The sequence below is a fragment of the Microplitis mediator genome, chromosome 9, assembly GCF_029852145.1.
Source record: "Microplitis mediator isolate UGA2020A chromosome 9, iyMicMedi2.1, whole genome shotgun sequence".
Taxonomy (NCBI): Eukaryota; Metazoa; Arthropoda; class Insecta; order Hymenoptera; family Braconidae; genus Microplitis; species Microplitis mediator.
The window spans coordinates 5,936,254-5,954,020 of NC_079977.1; the positions used below are offsets into that span (position 1 = coordinate 5,936,254).

Genomic DNA, 17,767 nt, shown 5'->3' on the forward strand with positions numbered 1-17,767 from the left:
ATTTTAAACCTAAAATAATTCATAACTTTCTTCCTCAATAGTTTACTATTAGCTAACGAAAAAGTCGTGTTAATTATATTTTCTAACATGCGCACTAAACGCTCAAACAATATTAAATAATTACCCATTAATTAATTAGTGCTGAATAATAAAATTATATTCCTAAACCTTCCCAAATGATTCCCAATTAATTAAAAAAAAAATGTTGGAGAATCCAAAAGTGCACACCTCAATCGCTCATTTTATTTTTAATCATTACTTGTTTTTTTCAATATTCACTGTATAAATATATTTACAAACATATTATCACCATACATTGTTGACCTAAAAACAGCTTAAAAACCAATAGTTGATGGAAAGAAAAAATAAAAAACTTGTATATCCAAAAAAAGTTTCATTCATTCAAATTTAATGTACTTTGTTTAAACTTTTATAAAATGTTTAATTTAAAACTATTACTATGCATAGTGGTAGTAATAAAAAATTAACTTAATTAATAATGAAATAACCATTAATTTTCGTATTGACAGATAATTTATTTATTATTATTATTGGCTGACTAAGATATTAAATTTATATCTACTTGTTACACTCATTATTTTAATAAGTATTACAATAATAAATATAATAAAATAAATGAAAATCCATTTAAAAAAATTTTTTTTTATTTGAATAAGCCGCCTTTTGCGTAGATGTCACCACTCACTTTTACGACTGTCACGCCAATTTTATTGTGAGTACTAGTTAGATAGATAGAGAGATGAAAAGAAAAAAGAGAAACAGATATAAGTAGTCAGCTGTTAGAAAAAGAAGAAGCTAGAAATTTTATGTATAAACAAAAAAATTTGACGTCGAACTATCAGTTTCGATATTCATCGATTCTAATTAAACGGGAACGATTTAGAGTGTGATTTTCGAAAGGGTTCTTGGAATGAAAAATACATATCCAATAAAAAAAAAATAGACTGATTAATTATTTCCTTCGAGAGTTATCGTGCTTACGAAGATTCATACGTAACAATTGACAACACTAGTTTCTTGGATTAAAATAATTAATTTAAAATCAATGAATTAACAAATCGACTCAACGTTCGGTTTAAATTATTTCTTAATAAATTATCTGCATGGGAGCACACAATTTGATCTATTTTTTGTGCTATGAAAAGAGAGTAGAAATGTTTTTGTATGTATGAGTGAAATTGTCAACGAGGAAGAACCGTCAGTAAAATACCCTCAGCGCTTTCGCGCTTAAGGTGTGCAATATAAGCCGAACATATAATTGAAATATAGAAAGAACATATTTCGAGACAAATGATTCCAAAATGACTAGGGGGACCTATAATGGAGTTTTCTTTGGAAAATTAGGGCTTGAAAAGTTAGGGGATTTGTAGAAGCTTTTTTTCAGGAGAAATTTGACCTGACAGAAATAGGTAAAGTCAGTAGCGAAGATTTCTGAGAGGAAAACTCCAAAATAATCATGAAGGCCGTCATTAAAGTCTTCGTAAGAAAAATTTGGGCCTGAAAAATATAGGAGTATACTCCTTGGAAAATTTTATTAAATATTCAGATATACAAACATATCTGCAATAATATTATTATCCAAGACCGGAAAGTTATTTCACACAATGGATTTTCCAATAATCTTTATTAATTTATTTTATAATAACAATTAAGAAATGTTAGAAATCTTAAAACTATTTAACAACATTATCTAGAGCATTGACTCTTGTGAACACAATATCCTCGTGGATGTCTTACCATTCCTTCAGCTAAATCACATCTACAACTCTCTGTTGAACATCTCTGAAAACAATCATTACAATTATGAAATATTAAAATAAAACGATATTGACTGTTTGTTAAATAATAAATACGAACGATGCGTGGACATATTTCTGGTTCGAAAGGATTAATGCAATTGCCTTCGCAAGTTCTTCCACATGCCCCATAAATCTCGCCATAGGCACAATTGCCTGGAGGATTGGTTGGAGGGTTGGTTGGAGGTTCAGGTGGACAATCATTAGGTAGAATACACCTTTCGTTGTATCTCAAATACCCTTCGTCGCAACGACAACCTTCTGTTTGATAAGTACATTGCTAAGTAAACAAACAAATGAATAAATAAATAATTAATTCAATAAATTTAAAGAGAGAGCATTTTTTTTACTAACTTGACAAATTACAGCAGAAAAATCGCTTAGTTCACAAGAAGGTTCGCATGAACGGCCACAAAGATCCAGTGACTCATTAGGCCCACATTCATTCTTATAACCTTGACAGTCTTTAATAAATAATGATTTATTAGAGGATAATTTATAAATATAAATATTTAATTAATAATTAATAACATTACATATTAGTGCGAGTGACCCAAAACACAAACTGAGTATTAAATATCGTCCCATATTTTTAAACAATTTTTAATAATTTATTATAATTACGTGATGAGAAATAAATTCCACTGTGTATTTAATTTGAATGAAGATATCAGTACTAGTTCTTGATATTTATTCCAAAAATTTATATATATGTATTTCTATATATATATTTTTGTAATTATGCAATAATTAACAACAGATATGAATTTTTCCTCCTATGACGGAAAGTACACGCTGTCTTTATGACGATTGTGATGATAAAATCGAGGCCATTTTAATTATTTCGTAATTCCAAAATTATTTTATTTTTTCCTTATTTGAATTGCAGTTATGTAAATGTACAGTGTAAAAAAAAGCGGTGTTAAAATGAAATTACACCAGTGTAGGAGGGGTAATTCGGTGGAGTTAAAATACCGGTGTAAAAGCAGGGTAACCGGTGTAAAAGCGGGGTAAACTGCGTCCGCTTGGAGTTATAACTTTAAAGTAAATAATATCAAAATATTAAAAGTTATCCTTACATTTGAAGTAAAAAGTGTTAACTAGGTTAGAATCTTAAATTTTTAAACTTTGGGCGATTTTAGGGACGTGGATATTTTTTTTAAATCACATAAATTATTAAATAATTTTAATTTTTGAATAAATATTTTATTTTCTATAAGTTTATAAATAAATTACAGTATAGTTCATCAAACAATAACATTTTTAATTTTTTAAGTTAGGTTAAATTCATGAAAAAATAATAAACACACAAATCACATAGAAGAAAACATTATTTTTATTGAAAATTTTCCATTATTAAACGTCTTTCGTATTTATTTCACAAACGTTTTTTTTTTAAATTAACAGCAGTCGAATTTGACACTTTCATACGAATTAAAGATGGCCGTCATAAAAGAAAGTTTGCGGTGATTTTAGTAAACACATGTTTGTATCTAACGAAATTTTATTAAATACTAATAAAATTTTATTGAATACTAATGAAATTTTATTAAATGCTAATGAAATTTCGTTTTCGATAAAACTCTCATTTATCTCTCTGCAATCGAATTTATTATTATAAAATGAAATTCATACTTATATGTAATTAAAATTAATTAATATGTGGGGTGTTTTGAAAAAAATTCTAATACGTTTTTTTATTTTATTTATTTTTACAAATATTTATTTCATGGGCATGAAAACAAAAAATGTTTTTTTTTTTTAATATTAAAAATGAGTAATCAAAAGATCCCGTAACATGCCTATTATTTATTTTATTTACAAGATGAAATTGTTCTTTGTTTTATATCATTTTTGAAACAGTCGACAAGCTTAACGCATTTGTCAATACTTTCTTTTCTATAGTATCCTTTAGAGTACCCTGTGGAAAAGGTCTTATAAAATCTCATAAAAAAAATTTGCTATGAGAAAACGATCAGTATTTGTCCACGAAAAATCTCAAAAATTCTTATACAATTATTTTCTCATACATGGTGCATCAAAAAAAAAGTTTTTCTTAAAATTCTCATATAAATCATCAGAATCTATAAGAAACAGAAGCTGTAATATTGTGATTATAAGTATTTATAAGTTTTCGAAAAATGTAAAGTTTACAATTGAGTAGATTTTGGAAATGAATAAGATTGTATGAGACGATTTCTGAAGTAATCATACAAGATTTGATACTGATTAATCAATGTGATTACAGTAATTTTCCATATAGTAACGAAAAAATTTATGAGATTGATTAAGGTTTATATGCTTACTTATTGAATTTTTTAGCATGAATTCAAAAAGTATTTATTATGTATACTCAAGAATATTTTCATGAGTATTTATGCCGAAAATCCTTAGCAATCTATTCACGAAAAATCTATGAAATTGAGTCAGTTTATTTATTCATCAAAAATTACTCAAGTAATATTAAATATTAAAGTCATGATGTATTATGGGATATACTATAAGGTACTTGTTGTTCTGTCAAATGACAGAGGATTACTCGAATAAAATCGTATTGAAATTTGGAATATAACACTTCTGAAATAAATGTCTTACCAGGGACACTACATGTTGTAGGCGTGATCTCGTGGCGAGCACCGAACTACTCCCGCTGCTGCTGCCTAGCACCGGTGACTTTCCCCTTCTCCATATCGATCTTTTCTCCCAAAAAATTTTTTCTCTTAGCTTAAGCAACTTTTGTTATTTTGGTCGGAGAATACAAAAATACTTGCGTAAAAAGAATAGTACTTGTTCCGAGAAATTTTATTCTGTTTAACCAAAAAAATGCAATATTGCTACAAAAAAATAATGTATCTTGCACCAAAAAAAAAAAATGGGGCAAGATACATTACTGGGTTTGTAAAAAATCACATAAAAACTTATATTTTCACTCATCTCCGAACAGTTAAAATATATATTCAAAGTACAAGAAAAAGTGATAATATTAGTATTTCTGATGTAAATTCTTGTAAAAAAAAATGAAGTTAAGCAATTATTTTTAAATGAATCTGATAAAATTAATATTTGATGTGAATGGAAATTATTTATAAAATCTCATAAGTACTCCATAATATTTTATAAGTAATAGCCTTCTAAATAAAACTTACAAAAACTCATAAATCACATAGCTTTTAAATTGAAATTAAATCTTTCAAGTTTTTACAAGTTAATTCGATTATAGATTTTCTTACTAATTCTCATAAAATTTTTATGAGAAAAAGGTCTGCATTTGTCCATGTGATTCCTGATTCAGTCTCATAAAATTTCGAAGAAATACATGTTAAATATTTTCTCATAAAATATGACAAATATTTTATGATATTCAATAAGATATTATCTCCTAGGATAACTCTTACTAAAACTTATAGATTCTGAAAATTTCGTATGAAAAAATAATGTTATTGAGATTTTGTAAGTATTATAACATCGGAATTCGCCTGATCAATTCTTATTGAAAATACATTAGAATAAACTGTAAGAATCTTATATAAGTGAAAGTACTTATTCAATCTCATAATCGTTGGCGGAATTCGAGTCATAAAATCTCATAAATTAAAAAATCTTACTCATTCTTTTAAAAATCTAGTACGGAAATCATGATAGAAAAACATCAAAAGCTTTGACTCATAGATTCTCATAAAAATTCATATGAGAATTTTTTTAAATCTCATAGATATTTTCGAAGCTCATAGATTCTCATAAAAAATATTCAATATCTTATCAGAATTTATGAGAGCTTTTCCACAGGGTAATCACAAGCGCACCCGGCAACTAGACATCGCTGTTAAGAAAATAAATAAATTTGTATATGATAAAAGTATATGATAAAAAATTTATCAATATTATATATATAGTGTATAAAATTTTCGGAATGAGTGTGTAGCGGACGATTTTATATTTATTTAATTTATTTGGAGTAAAAACGTTCACTTCGAAGGAGAGTTTTTTATTTATTATATTATTTATAAAAAATAACTCTGTGGAGTGCGGAATACAAATACGAAAATTTGCAAATTAAATGGCTAGGATATAACAACTATTATACATTAAAAAAAAAACAATATTGTAATATCAATGTCAAAATATCAAAGACCTAAGCTCATTATTTTTACAATGTAGTAAAATTCAAAAGGCTTCCACAGAATTATAATATCTGAAGCTTATAAAAAAAAACTCCAAGTGATTCATTCACGGAAAAAAGAGTAGTTGAAAAATTACAGTTTCTACAGTAAAAAAGGCTTTCGGGGCAAAAATCTTTAAACATCAAAGCTTGAACCGTAATTTTAGAAATTTGTTATAGTAATAAAATCAATACAATTTTAAGCAGGAAATTTTACAGTTTAAATCGACAATATCGAGTTTGAAACTGTAATCTTGTTATTTCTGTAAAATGTACTGATAAAAAATGTAATTTTTACAGTTTGAGACTCGGAGCGCTTTACTACTATACGAAACTGTAATTTTTCAACTGCTCTTTTTTCCGTGTTGAGTTCTTGAAGTGATATCATGTTCACATTCATACAGACGAATTGCCGTCCAAGAAAAAATCCTTTCAACCAAACTTTGTTCAGTAATAGTCTAAATAAAAGAACTTCCCACTCGGCATGAGTGTCAGAAAGACATCTTATTGGTATCATAAAGTTACCTAAAAATTATGTCATCTTTCTGATAATTAAAAGCTGTCTTTCAGACATTCATGCCGAGCGGATTATTATACTAAGTCAAAATTGTTCATTGAAATGCCTATATACTATGTATAGAACGACATATTTTTAAATATAGTGAAACCTAAACTTATAATTAATCTTTTCAATAAGATAATTTATAGATAAATTGAGAAAAATATAGATAGCCCAAACTGGGATTCGAACCCAGACCATATCGGTATCGCGCGGAATGCCCTACCTTTTTATTTTTATAAATAAGGTTTATTCCGTTCAAGTCAGTAGATTGTTTTAACATGGAGAAGAAGTATAACTTAAGAAATACTCTTTAATAATAAACATATCTGGCTGGTAGTTTCGTTGGAACTACTGGGCACTGCCGTGCTCTCGCATACTTTAGTGATAAGCTGAAGGCTATTTAAGTTTGAAATCATTTTAATCATAAATTATTTTATTTATGAGTTTGACTCAGTAATTATTAATCTTGTAATTGACGGAAAAAAGACTATTGAAAACCGTCTTTGAGCCGAGTGCTCTACTCGTTGAGCTATCCGACCCCATACTATATTTCGTTCAATTTGATCTATGACTTATTGAGCCATACCGTCCATCGTAGGGTAATACACCAATTTTTACCCGAGTCGAAATTTAAAACGTATCTCAAGCGTCTCAGGCGTTAAGAGCGTAATTAAAACTTTTCAATAATTTTTTAATTCCGATAAAAATTAAAAAGGTCATGTACTAGGTACTAGGTACATTTTTTTTTTCCATTTTCCGTCAAGTTATGACCTCTATGATGTTTTTATGATATTTCGGGCCAATATGTGATATACGAGGCATAATGGACCACTTGAAAAAAAATTAGGAAAACGGTTGACCCTAAAGGTCATCCCTTCAACTTCCCGCTTATTCCATACTTAAGCGCTCAAAATTGCACTTATTACGTTTTTGAGCTGAAACGTTTTAATCACGCTTACAACGTCTGAGACGCTTGAGATACGTTTTAAATTTCGACTCGGGTAAATATAGTGAAATCTAAACTTGCAATTAACCTTCTCAATAAGACAATTTACTATACAATAAGTGCAGTATAAAGTCGATGGAAGTAATTTAAACTGTGAAGATCTCGATTTTTTTTTATGGTGATAATAGAGCTTCGCATTTGAGACATGCAAAAGGACATTAAAACTGCAATGACTGGTTATCATGCATGAATAAAAGTACTTACAAGATCTTTACATTCTAAAGGAATGTATAGTCGTTTACAAGTTTTCTCACACAATGTTCCACAATTTATCAAAGTTTCATTTGGTCCACAACGATTTTGTACTTGTGCATTAACTATTTAATTAAAAAAAATACATATATGGTTAAATAATATAGTAATAATTATAATTATAAAGATATATAAATATGTTACTGATTCATTAATTTTACACTTACTTATTTGTGCGAAAGAAATTAAAGATAACAAAAATATTACTCTAGAAGTCATATTTAAATGATAAATTGAACGGTGGTTTTATTTTTCACGTCAATTTTAATAAAGTTACTCCGGATTACTGAGCTTATATACCAAATGCTCAGTGCTTTGGTTTTAATATTTTATTTATTTTACAACCCACATATATAAACATGGTATATTCATATATATGTGAGTTATGAGTTGATATTCTTATTATAACTTTTGAATAAAAACATGTTTGTTATTTCTGTTCATATGTATATATATTTTATAAATCACAAAGATAAATTTTAAAAAATATTCAATTGCTAAATTTCAATGTTTATATGTTGTAAATAAGGAAAATCTGTAGCTAAATATTATTTGACCTTCCATTTAGAGTTAAAGAAAGTAAAACAAATTTTTGTTTTTATACAAACGACTTTTAGGTTTTATGAGGTAGCTTAAAAAAATAAATAAAATCTGGAAAGCGGTTGATCTTAAGGGTCATCCCAAAACTTTTCGGTATTTTTAAACTCATACTTCCTCCGAATCTAGAATTTTCGAGCTCTTCGAGCTAAAAAGTTATTTTTTATATCGAAATTAAATAACGGATCAGTTATTTCGTACACGGAGAAAAAATATCGTAGTTTCTACTTTGTCTGAAACGTAATTATAACAATCGCCAAATTTTTTATTATAATGGTGGCCCCTAGTTGTCCCATGCTGACCAATAAGAGTTCGCGTTACTAAATAATTAGTTAATTAATTAATATATATGATAAATTAATAAATATGAAAATTGATGAAATAGACTAAACAATCCCGCCAAAAACTGATTCTCTTCCGGGAAAAAATGTTCAGACATGACCATGCTTGTTCATGTATGATCAGGCCTGAAATTAGACATGATCATTCCTGTTCATGTCTGATCAGGTCTGATCATCTTTTCCCGGGCTGTTATAAGGTCGCGTCAAGTACACGTTCAACATTTATCCTTTACTGCATAAAACATAATTTTTTTGCTAAAAATACTGAAATCAAAAAACAAAAACACCAATTGGTTACTTAAGTAACTGGGATATTGGGAAGAAAATATACAAATAAGAAAAAAATGTTTGAATGTATTTGGAGTGCATTATTAAAGTCAATTGAACCAAAATCAATTCGAAATACGATCTCCATATGAAATAATTAAAAGGTATGACATTGCTAAAGAATACATATTTATTGTATGAGCGCACATCATACCTTGAGATGTAAATAAAAACACATTGAAAATTCAAAACTTTTAATTTGTTCTTTCTCAAAAAAAGGCCCAGAAAAATAGGCACGAAAAACGGCGCGAGTTACTAGACTACCTTAAAATCATAGTTGGGATCCAAAATTATGCTTAAGGACAATTTAAAAAAATTGCCTCCAAAATTTTTGTCTACCACTTCCCTGTTTAGAAAATCTCATAAAATCCAATAGTTTCTCATATATTCCTATTGAGATTTTATAAGACTGAATGAGTTCTATGAGAAGTGTTATAGTTACGTATGTACAATTATAAGAATCTATCGGATTTTTTAAGCAGGGTTATCCCGTTCTCTTTTAGATGTAAATATGTCTGCAATAATAACAATAATATTTAAGAAGGAAAAGTTATTTTACACAATGTATTTTCCAATAATCTTTATTAGTTTATTTTATAATAACAATTAAGAAATGTTATAAATCTTAAAACTTTTCAACAACATTTTCTAGGACATTGATTCTTGTGAACACAATATCCTCCTGGATGTCTTACCATTCCTTTAGCTAAATCACATCGACAACTCTCTGTTGAACATCTCTGAAAACAATCATTACAATTATGAAATAATAAAATAAAACAATATTGACTGTTTGTTAAATAATAAATACGAACAATGAGTGCACATTTTTTTGGTTCGTAAGGATGAGTGCAATTTCCTTCGCAAGTTCTTCCACAAGCCCCCTTAATTTCTCCATAGGCACAATTGGTTGGAGGATTAGTTGGAGGACTGGTTGGAGGGTTGATTGTAGTTTTAGGTGGACAATCTTTAGGTAGAATACACCTTTCTTTGTATCTCAAATACCCTTTGTCGCAACGACAACCTAGTGTTTTATAAGTACATTGCTAAGTAAACAAACAAACAAACAAACAAACAAATAAATAAATAATTCAATAAATTTAAAGAGAGAACATTTTTTTTTACTAACTTGACAGATTACAGCAGAAAAATCGCTTAGTTCACAAGAAGGTTCGCATGAACGGCCACAAAGATCCAGTGACTCATGAAGCCCACACTTATACTTATAACCTTGGCAACCTTTAATAAATAATGATTTATTAGAGGATAATTTATAAATATAAATATTTAATTAACAATTAATAACATTACATATTAGTGCGAGTGACACAAAACACAAACTGAGTATTAAATGTCGTCCCATATTTTTAAACAATTTTTAATAATTTATTATAATTACGTGACGAGAAATAAATTCCACTGGGTATTTAATTTGAATGAAGAAATCAGTACTAATTCTTGATATTTATTCCAAAAATTTATATATATGTATTTATATATATATATACTTTTGTAATTGTGCAATAATTAATAACAGATATGAATTTTTCCTTGTATGACGGAAAGTACACATTTGCTTTATGACGATTGTGGTGATAAAGTCAAGGACATTTTAATTATTTCGTAATTCCAAAATTATTTTATTTTTTTTTCGTTTCGGATTGCAGTTATCGTGTAATTGTATAGATGTTATCGTTAAAAAATTATTAATTCAAGATAATTTAATAAAATATATACTTTAATAACAAGAAAAATTTATGCGGCTTTCTGTTTTTTGTCGATAAGAGAAACCGGGGCACGATCGGACGCCTAAAATTTTGACAAACAAAAATTTTATATTGAAAATTTTTAAGTTATTTTAAGCTTGTTGTGGATTTAAGAGTAAGAGAAAGAATCTGGGGTGGAATGGGACATTCAACAACTTTAAGAAGTAAAAAAAAATGATGACGTAGTTCTTTAAAATAAATATAAACGAATAGTACACGCCGAACAGCCACCAAAATTAATTACTTGCTTAAGTATTCTGTTGTACCCCGGCCTGGTAAAAGTTGTCATCGAGTTATTGTAAGTGGGTTTTCCTACTTAGGTCCCACACAGAACCCAATTGGGAAAAAGGGCAATAACTTTTTTATTTTCACGTTGGGTCTTCCCACTTTAGGTCCCACTCATGTTCTAATTGGGAAATATTGATGATAATTTTTATTTTTACACTGGGATTTCTTACTTAGGACCCAGTTAGGAAATACTGACCACGAATTATTTTATTTTTGTTTGGGATTTTTCGATTGGGTTCTGATTGGGCCCTCATAAGGACTTCCCTATTGGGAATGTTCCATTGGGGCCCAATGAGGACCAGATATATACGCTGGGCGGATCCCAAAGTAATTACTAGTCGGGCGGCAATAGTAATTATTACTATATGAGAAACAAATTGCCGAATTGAGGCAAATAAAATTTTTCGATCGTAAAGCACACTCTGATGCTTCGCATCATGAGTCGTGCAATAGTTAACATAAAAGCATGATAATGATTATCACATTCAGATGGTAATCATTTCCTATTACAAGATGGTGATAGTTACCTTTGTTTTTTAGCGTGTATAAATTCATCGTATTTTTTGTTTCAGAATTTTTACAACCTTGAATGGTAACAGTTACCATCTTCGATTGTGACAGTTATGATCTTCAATAGTAACAATGAGTATCTTCGATAGTAATTGTCACTACCATAAATTGTTATTGTTATCACTCTCTATAGTAAAACTAACTATTTTACCACTGAAAAAATTAACTACTATATCAAATAGTTAAAAATTAAAAATTTAGTAACATAGAAAATATTCTTAAATTTTCTTCGTGCAGTATTGAAGAAAAAAAATCGCTATATTCCAGATCCTTGAGCTCGGAGACATCGTTGTGAATACGTTTTCGAGCTCTTCGAGCTCGAAAATACTTTTGGATGCCGTTGTTTTCGCAAAAAAACGTTTTTTACCATTTTTCCTCTAACGATATTTCTCAAACGAATTGACTGATTGAGACGGTTAAGGTGGCGATTGACGCGTTTTATTGTGTTCTAGAGCTGATTAGATTTTGAAATCGATTGATTCAATTTTATTGTAGATATTCGAAAAAAAAACGTTTTTCTCTATTTCTTTCATCAACGATATCTCTCAAACGAATTGACCGATTAAGACGGTTGAGGAGCCAATCGACGCGGTTTATCAAGTTCTAAAGCTGATCAAATTTTGACATTAATTTATCTAGTCGTTTTTGAGAAATTTCAAAAAAACTAAAAAAAAATTTTTTTTTTAATTCTTTCGTCAACAGTTTCTCTTGAACGAATGAACCGATTTTGATGGTTGAAGTGGCATTCGACGCGGCTTATAAAGTTTTAGAGCTGATTAGATTTTGGAATCAATCCATCTGAAATTTTGACAGCTTGTAGTATTTAACAAGGCGCGTCGAATGACACCTTAACGATCAAAATCAGTTTATCCGTTCAAAAGTTATAGAATATTTACATACGTACGTACGTACGTACACACATACATACACTCGGACATCATCTTAAAATTAGTCAGAATAGCTTCCTAGAACCTCAAAACGTCAAGATCTGATAGAAAATCGGTTTTCGAAAATCGGACCGAAACCAATAACTTCCCGATCTTTGAAAATTTTCAATTTTCTTAGCGGGAAGTGTAAAATAAATTAGTGATCGTTATAAAAATTTTGCTCCACTCTGTTTTGATTCTAGCGACACGTGTTAAATAAAAATTTTATTATTGCTACACAATAAGTCTTCAAAATAAATTTCAGGATTACAATAATTTGAAACTGCAACTTTAGAGATTACAAATGAATTTTTTTTTTATTCCATAATAGCAATTTGAACCCAAGTTACAAAATTTTAATTCTAATAATGATTTTTAAAAAAATGTATATTTAACTTTTTTGAATTTGTTTATTTTAATAACATCGAAATACATATTCTATTACTTTTTTGCTGGACAATCTTTAGGGTCTACACAATTTTTATTTGAATCACGTAAATATCCATGCTCACACCGACATTGCCGTGTTAGTTCCGTGCATTGCTGAATAAGTTATTTAAAAAAAAATGTTAATAATTATTCGGCTTTTGTAATTCTAATTACTAAATATACTTACTAGTCCTGGGCAAAAATTAGGGTTGGGATGGGGATTAGCACACGTTGGTTCGCACATATGTCCACATAAATCCGATTTTTCATTTGAGCCACAAACATGAATATTATCTATTTCTATTATAATTTAAATTTAAAATAAGTAATTGATTATTCTTGTAATATTTTATATAATTATCGCATTACACAAATATGTAATATGTAATAGTCTAATATGTAATTACTAATTGTTAAATTCTAAATTATTTATTGTAATGACTACCTTTGTCTGCAGTTATAATTGTTAGCATCAGGAAAAAAATAAAAACAAACATGTTTACTCCGAGCGATCGCAATGACTGACAAATTGTAGGAAAAAAATAATAGTCATTTTTTTTATCTTATCGATTTCGTCACACAACGTAAACAAGGAAAAATATAGATTGATAAATAGATGGATAATTATTTCAAAATTATAATAATTACACATTTTTTTAATTTCTGCAAAAAGGGGATTTACGTACTATTTTAATCTTATCATGGTTATTTTTTTGATATCTGCCTATATATTGTGGTTTGATAATAATGTCTGAGTATTTAAAAGAGGTTATAAATTCGAACGTACCTCAATATCTTATGGATAAACTAATTGATTTGAAAAATATTTGTGGCAATCAAGAGAGTTTGCTACGCTGCATAACTAAGTTAACCCTTAAGGGGGACCACTAGTGTGATCGCCTAAAAAAAAGATGATTTTTGGGAATTTTTTTGAAGAAAACTACTGCATGGAATGTTTGAATGTTTTGAGGATATATTTGTGGATATATAATGAATACAAGATTGAATTTTTGAACCAAAAAATTCAATATTCAGCGAGTTATTCACAATCTCCCAAGGCTACAACAAAAAAGTCCCCTCTTCTGCTAGTGATAGCGACCTTTGCAGTTCAGGAAATCAAAAAAACCAAAAAGTCTATTAATCAAGAAGGTATTCCCCGTACCATGACCCTCGGGCTAAGAAAAAAATTTTAATTTAACAAAATGGTGGAGTTTTTAAAAAAAATTACAAATTTTGCGCGAAAATTTGATGATTCTTGGCCTGGCAGAATTACATTTTTGATTCGATCGGAAAACTGGAGGTTCGTGGTACGTAAAAACATGTATAAAAAAAGCTGCAATTCGAATAAAATCGATCGGATAATTTGTTTTCGAGTTATAACTGTAGTAATTTTGAAAAATGTAGGATAGAAGTACCATTTGCGGCCACTGCTCGATTTTTGGACATTTAATACTTAATTTTAAATAATGAAAACGTATTAAAAAAAAATTTCATTGCAATAGTCTGATAAACATATCTTCAAACACATTTACAAAAATTAATTATGTTGTTGCGTATTTTACAAATTATAATATTCAAAATTTCTAAGTGGCCGAAATTGGCCATCAAGTGGCCAAAAACGGTACTTCTACCCTATTTTCGAGAACCGATAAGCGGCCGTTTTTCGGATGGCTGTAGTTCGAAAAAACTACTTGAAATATGCTTTTGAAATTGCAGTATGTTATTTTTGAAATTATAGACTATCGAAATATGCAAAAAAAACATTTTTTTACAATTTCACACTAGCAGCCGCCGTTAAGAAATAAATTCACAAAAATTATGTAAGATTCACACATGAATAATTTTTACCCAATTAATTTTGATAGTTATAAAGTCTTACGATGGTCCAGTTTTTTGTACTCTGTCAGTTATTGGGTTTTTAAATTGTATTTGTATTTAAATTGGATTTGAAACTTATCGTAGATACTTCTACAATAAATAATAACAATAATCAAACAATTAATGAATTTAAATTGTTAAATTATCATTACTCATAAAATTACCAATGCAATTGATAGCAATAGACGTCAAATTATATACCTATTTTTACTATTTTATGCTAACAATTACACCGCTATGATAAATGGTCAGGAAAAAAAATGACTAGTATTTTACATTCTGTAATATCTTATCTTTTTCGCCACATATTATAATGACATGTTTGCGCATTGATATATTGGCTTATATTAAATATACAATAAATAATAAATATAGATACAAAAATAAATTTATAAAATTTATGGTAAATAATTGTTTTTTTTTTTTTATTATTGTAAATAAGAAAAGAAAATAACTAAGCTGTTGTTGTTGTTAATGGATATTTTATATTTAATACATCAATATTTATATTGATATAAGTAAAGATACATTTAATACATTTATACTTAAATTATTTATTTTTTTATGTTGTTTTTGGACAATCACATTGTAATATACATTTCTGGGTGCATTTTGTATCAAGGACATATCCAGTCTTGCATCTACAGGCAGCAGTTAGATTCGTGCATTGCTAAAAAATAACCAAATACAGAGTAATATAAATGATAATGAATAATAAGAAAATGGTTGTAGTAAAATTACATAATAAAAATTAAAGAAATTAACTAACCGTATGCGGACAGAACTTAGTATTTGGATGAGGATTTTCACAAGTTGGTAAACACATCTTTCCACACAGGCTCATCGTTTCATTCTTACTACATGTTAATACTGTAATCAAAATTTCATTACTGAAAATTGTAGAAACTTTAGATTTAAATTACAATTTTTAAACAGTTATCGCTGGCAATGAATTAAATCCAAAATTTTTTATTAATTAATAATGACAACTTTATAAATTTAAAGATGAAAAAAAAATTATATTCATTATGATATATGTATATTCAAATGAAAACATATTTGGTAATTAAATCTTTTTCAAATGATCGATCCGATTAATAATTATTAATAAATAATTTTATTTAATGGATCCTATAACAAAAAGTAAAATTTAAAAATATTTTTACGGACGAATTTAAAAATTTTTTTACACAAAATTTCAAAACTATACAATTCTGGGAGCCCGACTATAAATGACATGAAGTTCAAAAAAATAAGCAGCAGATTAAATCTGGAGTGAATGTGAAGCGGATGACTGTGTATTTATTTAAACCCCTTGGAGTGAAATTCTCTTCGAAGGGAAGTTGATTTCAATTTTGAAACTCCAGTTCGGAGTGAAATTTATTCCTAAAGAGAATTAACTTTCATATTAAAACTCAAAATTGGAGTGAGTGCGGATTGAAATAACATTCAGATTACTTAAGGTAGTCCACTCGCAAACCGACTTTTCATAGGAATTTCATGTAATTAAAATATGATATCAAGGTAGGTCCTGCATGTAATTTAAAATAATCAGAATTTTTTACCATTTGTAAAGCGAAATATTGATAATCAAAGTGCACATAGTTAACATGTAGTAGCTCGGACTAACTTAAAAAAAAGTCATATTTTCACGTATATTTCAAATCATTTTGCTTAAGAATCTTTTCAAAAACTAACAGGATATAGAAAAAAAAATTTTAAATTTAAAAATATATAAAAATGATTATACTACCGATTAGTAAAAAAGTTATAAACATTCAAAGAAATCTGTCTCACAATTTCAAATGAGAAAAGCGAGTAAGCGATATTAAGTAAAATGAACTACCTTAAAAATCACTCCTTATTTTTGTACACTTTAAAGTTGTGCTCTGATTATTTTGTTAGGCAAAGCTCGAAATAATAATATTTTTGTCGAGGACAAATATTTAAAGCTTATAAAAAATGAATTGTAAAGTGGACTGCTCTGGATTTAAATTAATATTTATTTGGGTAATTAGTTTGTCAGCATGGAAGATGAGATTTTACATATTTATTAATTTAAAATGAGTTGTAAGAAAAGATAAACAATAAATATGTTTGATAATTTGTAGGTAGTACTGGAGAGAAGCCACGTCAACTCTAGCTAATAAATCATAAAGGACAACATATTTAATTCTTACAAATTACATATTTTATAAACAAAAGTTGATGTTACTTCCGCAAACCAGATTTATTATTTAAAAGTTTAAGGATCGAGTTATAATTTCAGCTCACGCAAACACGTCACCTCGTCATTAACTTTAAATCAATCATTTAAATCCACCGTCTTTATACTTCATCATTTTTGCTAACATTAATCTTAAAATTTATACCTCGTACATTTAAATTCGGACATGTCAAAATATATAAGATATTTCTTAAATGAAATTCATGTTCTATATATTTTTAATAAAAACTATTTTACTTTTTAAAAAAAATTTCTTTACCTTCTATAACAAAAAATGCAAACAAAAAAGAAGCTACAACACGATACATTTTATATAATTTAATATATTAAATATACGGCATAGAAAAATTACCTTTTATATTCAATATCTTATCAATCTTATCTTTTAAAAAAAATATACCGCTTCGTTAATTATTATGCGAGTGAATATTTTTTTATAAAACGTGTCAAAGTGAAAATGTAATCAATTTGTTAATTTAAAAATTATCATTAATTAAATATACTGACGTAAAATTATGAATTTTTTTAAAGCAGATGTTTTTGAAATAAAAAAAAAAAAATGTATACAATTTCTCGAGTTAAAAGCGTTTTATTTATCTATTTGACGAATGTGAAAAGAAAT

At 27.9% G+C, this 17,767-nt stretch overlaps 4 protein-coding genes across 5 annotated transcripts; all 4 read right to left on the minus strand.

The window, feature by feature from the left end:
• Positions 1–1,569: 1,569 nt before the first annotated feature.
• On the minus strand, positions 1,570–8,074 carry LOC130674945 (uncharacterized). 2 transcript variants are annotated; one of them, XR_008991183.1, is made up of 5 exons: positions 7,964–8,074; positions 7,749–7,861; positions 2,172–2,281; positions 1,879–2,097; positions 1,570–1,803 (listed from the first exon to the last, which is right to left on the minus strand). XR_008991183.1 is itself a non-coding variant. In XM_057480392.1 (4 exons), exons 1-4 carry the CDS (start codon positions 2,403–2,405, stop codon positions 1,708–1,710), a joined length of 477 nt encoding a protein of 158 aa, XP_057336375.1. In that variant the 5' UTR covers positions 2,406–2,673; the 3' UTR covers positions 1,570–1,707. The 2 variants fall into 2 exon arrangements, 1 of the variants encoding a protein (XP_057336375.1); XM_057480392.1 differs by lacking the exons at positions 7,749–7,861; positions 7,964–8,074 and adding an exon at positions 2,354–2,673.
• Positions 8,075–9,628: 1,554 nt separating this feature from the next.
• Positions 9,629–10,531, minus strand: LOC130674550 (uncharacterized). The gene is made up of 4 exons (XM_057479907.1): positions 10,373–10,531; positions 10,191–10,300; positions 9,877–10,107; positions 9,629–9,801 (listed from the first exon to the last, which is right to left on the minus strand). Exons 1-4 carry the CDS (start codon positions 10,422–10,424, stop codon positions 9,697–9,699), a joined length of 498 nt encoding a protein of 165 aa, XP_057335890.1. The 5' UTR covers positions 10,425–10,531; the 3' UTR covers positions 9,629–9,696.
• A 2,385-nt stretch (positions 10,532–12,916) lies between these two features.
• LOC130674551 (chymotrypsin inhibitor-like) lies at positions 12,917–13,615 on the minus strand. The gene is made up of 3 exons (XM_057479908.1): positions 13,486–13,615; positions 13,228–13,340; positions 12,917–13,154 (listed from the first exon to the last, which is right to left on the minus strand). The coding sequence occupies exons 1-3, from the start codon at positions 13,535–13,537 to the stop codon at positions 13,053–13,055; spliced, it is 267 nt and encodes an 88-aa protein (XP_057335891.1). The 5' UTR covers positions 13,538–13,615; the 3' UTR covers positions 12,917–13,052.
• Positions 13,616–15,380: 1,765 nt separating this feature from the next.
• Positions 15,381–17,560, minus strand: LOC130674560 (cysteine-rich venom protein 1-like). Its single transcript, XM_057479919.1, has 3 exons — positions 17,405–17,560; positions 15,688–15,788; positions 15,381–15,588 (listed from the first exon to the last, which is right to left on the minus strand). The coding sequence occupies exons 1-3, from the start codon at positions 17,451–17,453 to the stop codon at positions 15,481–15,483; spliced, it is 258 nt and encodes an 85-aa protein (XP_057335902.1). The 5' UTR covers positions 17,454–17,560; the 3' UTR covers positions 15,381–15,480.
• Positions 17,561–17,767: the final 207 nt, after the last annotated feature.

Excerpts from the sequence above, each read along its gene's own strand:
- LOC130674550 (XM_057479907.1), bottom strand. The coding sequence starts at position 10,424 with ATGGGACGACATTTAATACTCAGTTTGTGTTTTGTGTCACTCGCACTA. Across the intron at positions 10,301-10,372 it reads TGTGTCACTCGCACTAATAT|GTTGCCAAGGTTATAAGTAT; the intron begins GTAATGTTATTA and ends TATTTATTAAAG. Across the intron at positions 9,802-9,876 it reads CAAAAAAATGTGCACTCATT|AGATGTTCAACAGAGAGTTG; the intron begins GTTCGTATTTAT and ends GATTGTTTTCAG.
- LOC130674945 (XM_057480392.1), bottom strand. The coding sequence starts at position 2,405 with ATGGGACGATATTTAATACTCAGTTTGTGTTTTGGGTCACTCGCACTA. Across the intron at positions 2,282-2,353 it reads TGGGTCACTCGCACTAATAT|ACTGTCAAGGTTATAAGAAT; the intron begins GTAATGTTATTA and ends TATTTATTAAAG. Across the intron at positions 1,804-1,878 it reads CAGAAATATGTCCACGCATC|AGATGTTCAACAGAGAGTTG; the intron begins GTTCGTATTTAT and ends GATTGTTTTCAG.
- LOC130674551 (XM_057479908.1), bottom strand. The coding sequence starts at position 13,537 with ATGTTTGTTTTTATTTTTTTCCTGATGCTAACAATTATAACTGCAGAC. Across the intron at positions 13,341-13,485 it reads AATTATAACTGCAGACAAAG|AAATAGATAATATTCATGTT; the intron begins GTAGTCATTACA and ends AAATTATAATAG. Across the intron at positions 13,155-13,227 it reads CTAATTTTTGCCCAGGACTA|CAATGCACGGAACTAACACG; the intron begins GTAAGTATATTT and ends TAACTTATTCAG.
- LOC130674560 (XM_057479919.1), bottom strand. The coding sequence starts at position 17,453 with ATGTATCGTGTTGTAGCTTCTTTTTTGTTTGCATTTTTTGTTATAGAA. Across the intron at positions 15,789-17,404 it reads TGCATTTTTTGTTATAGAAG|TATTAACATGTAGTAAGAAT; the intron begins GTAAAGAAATTT and ends TTTTGATTACAG. Across the intron at positions 15,589-15,687 it reads CTAAGTTCTGTCCGCATACG|CAATGCACGAATCTAACTGC; the intron begins GTTAGTTAATTT and ends GTTATTTTTTAG.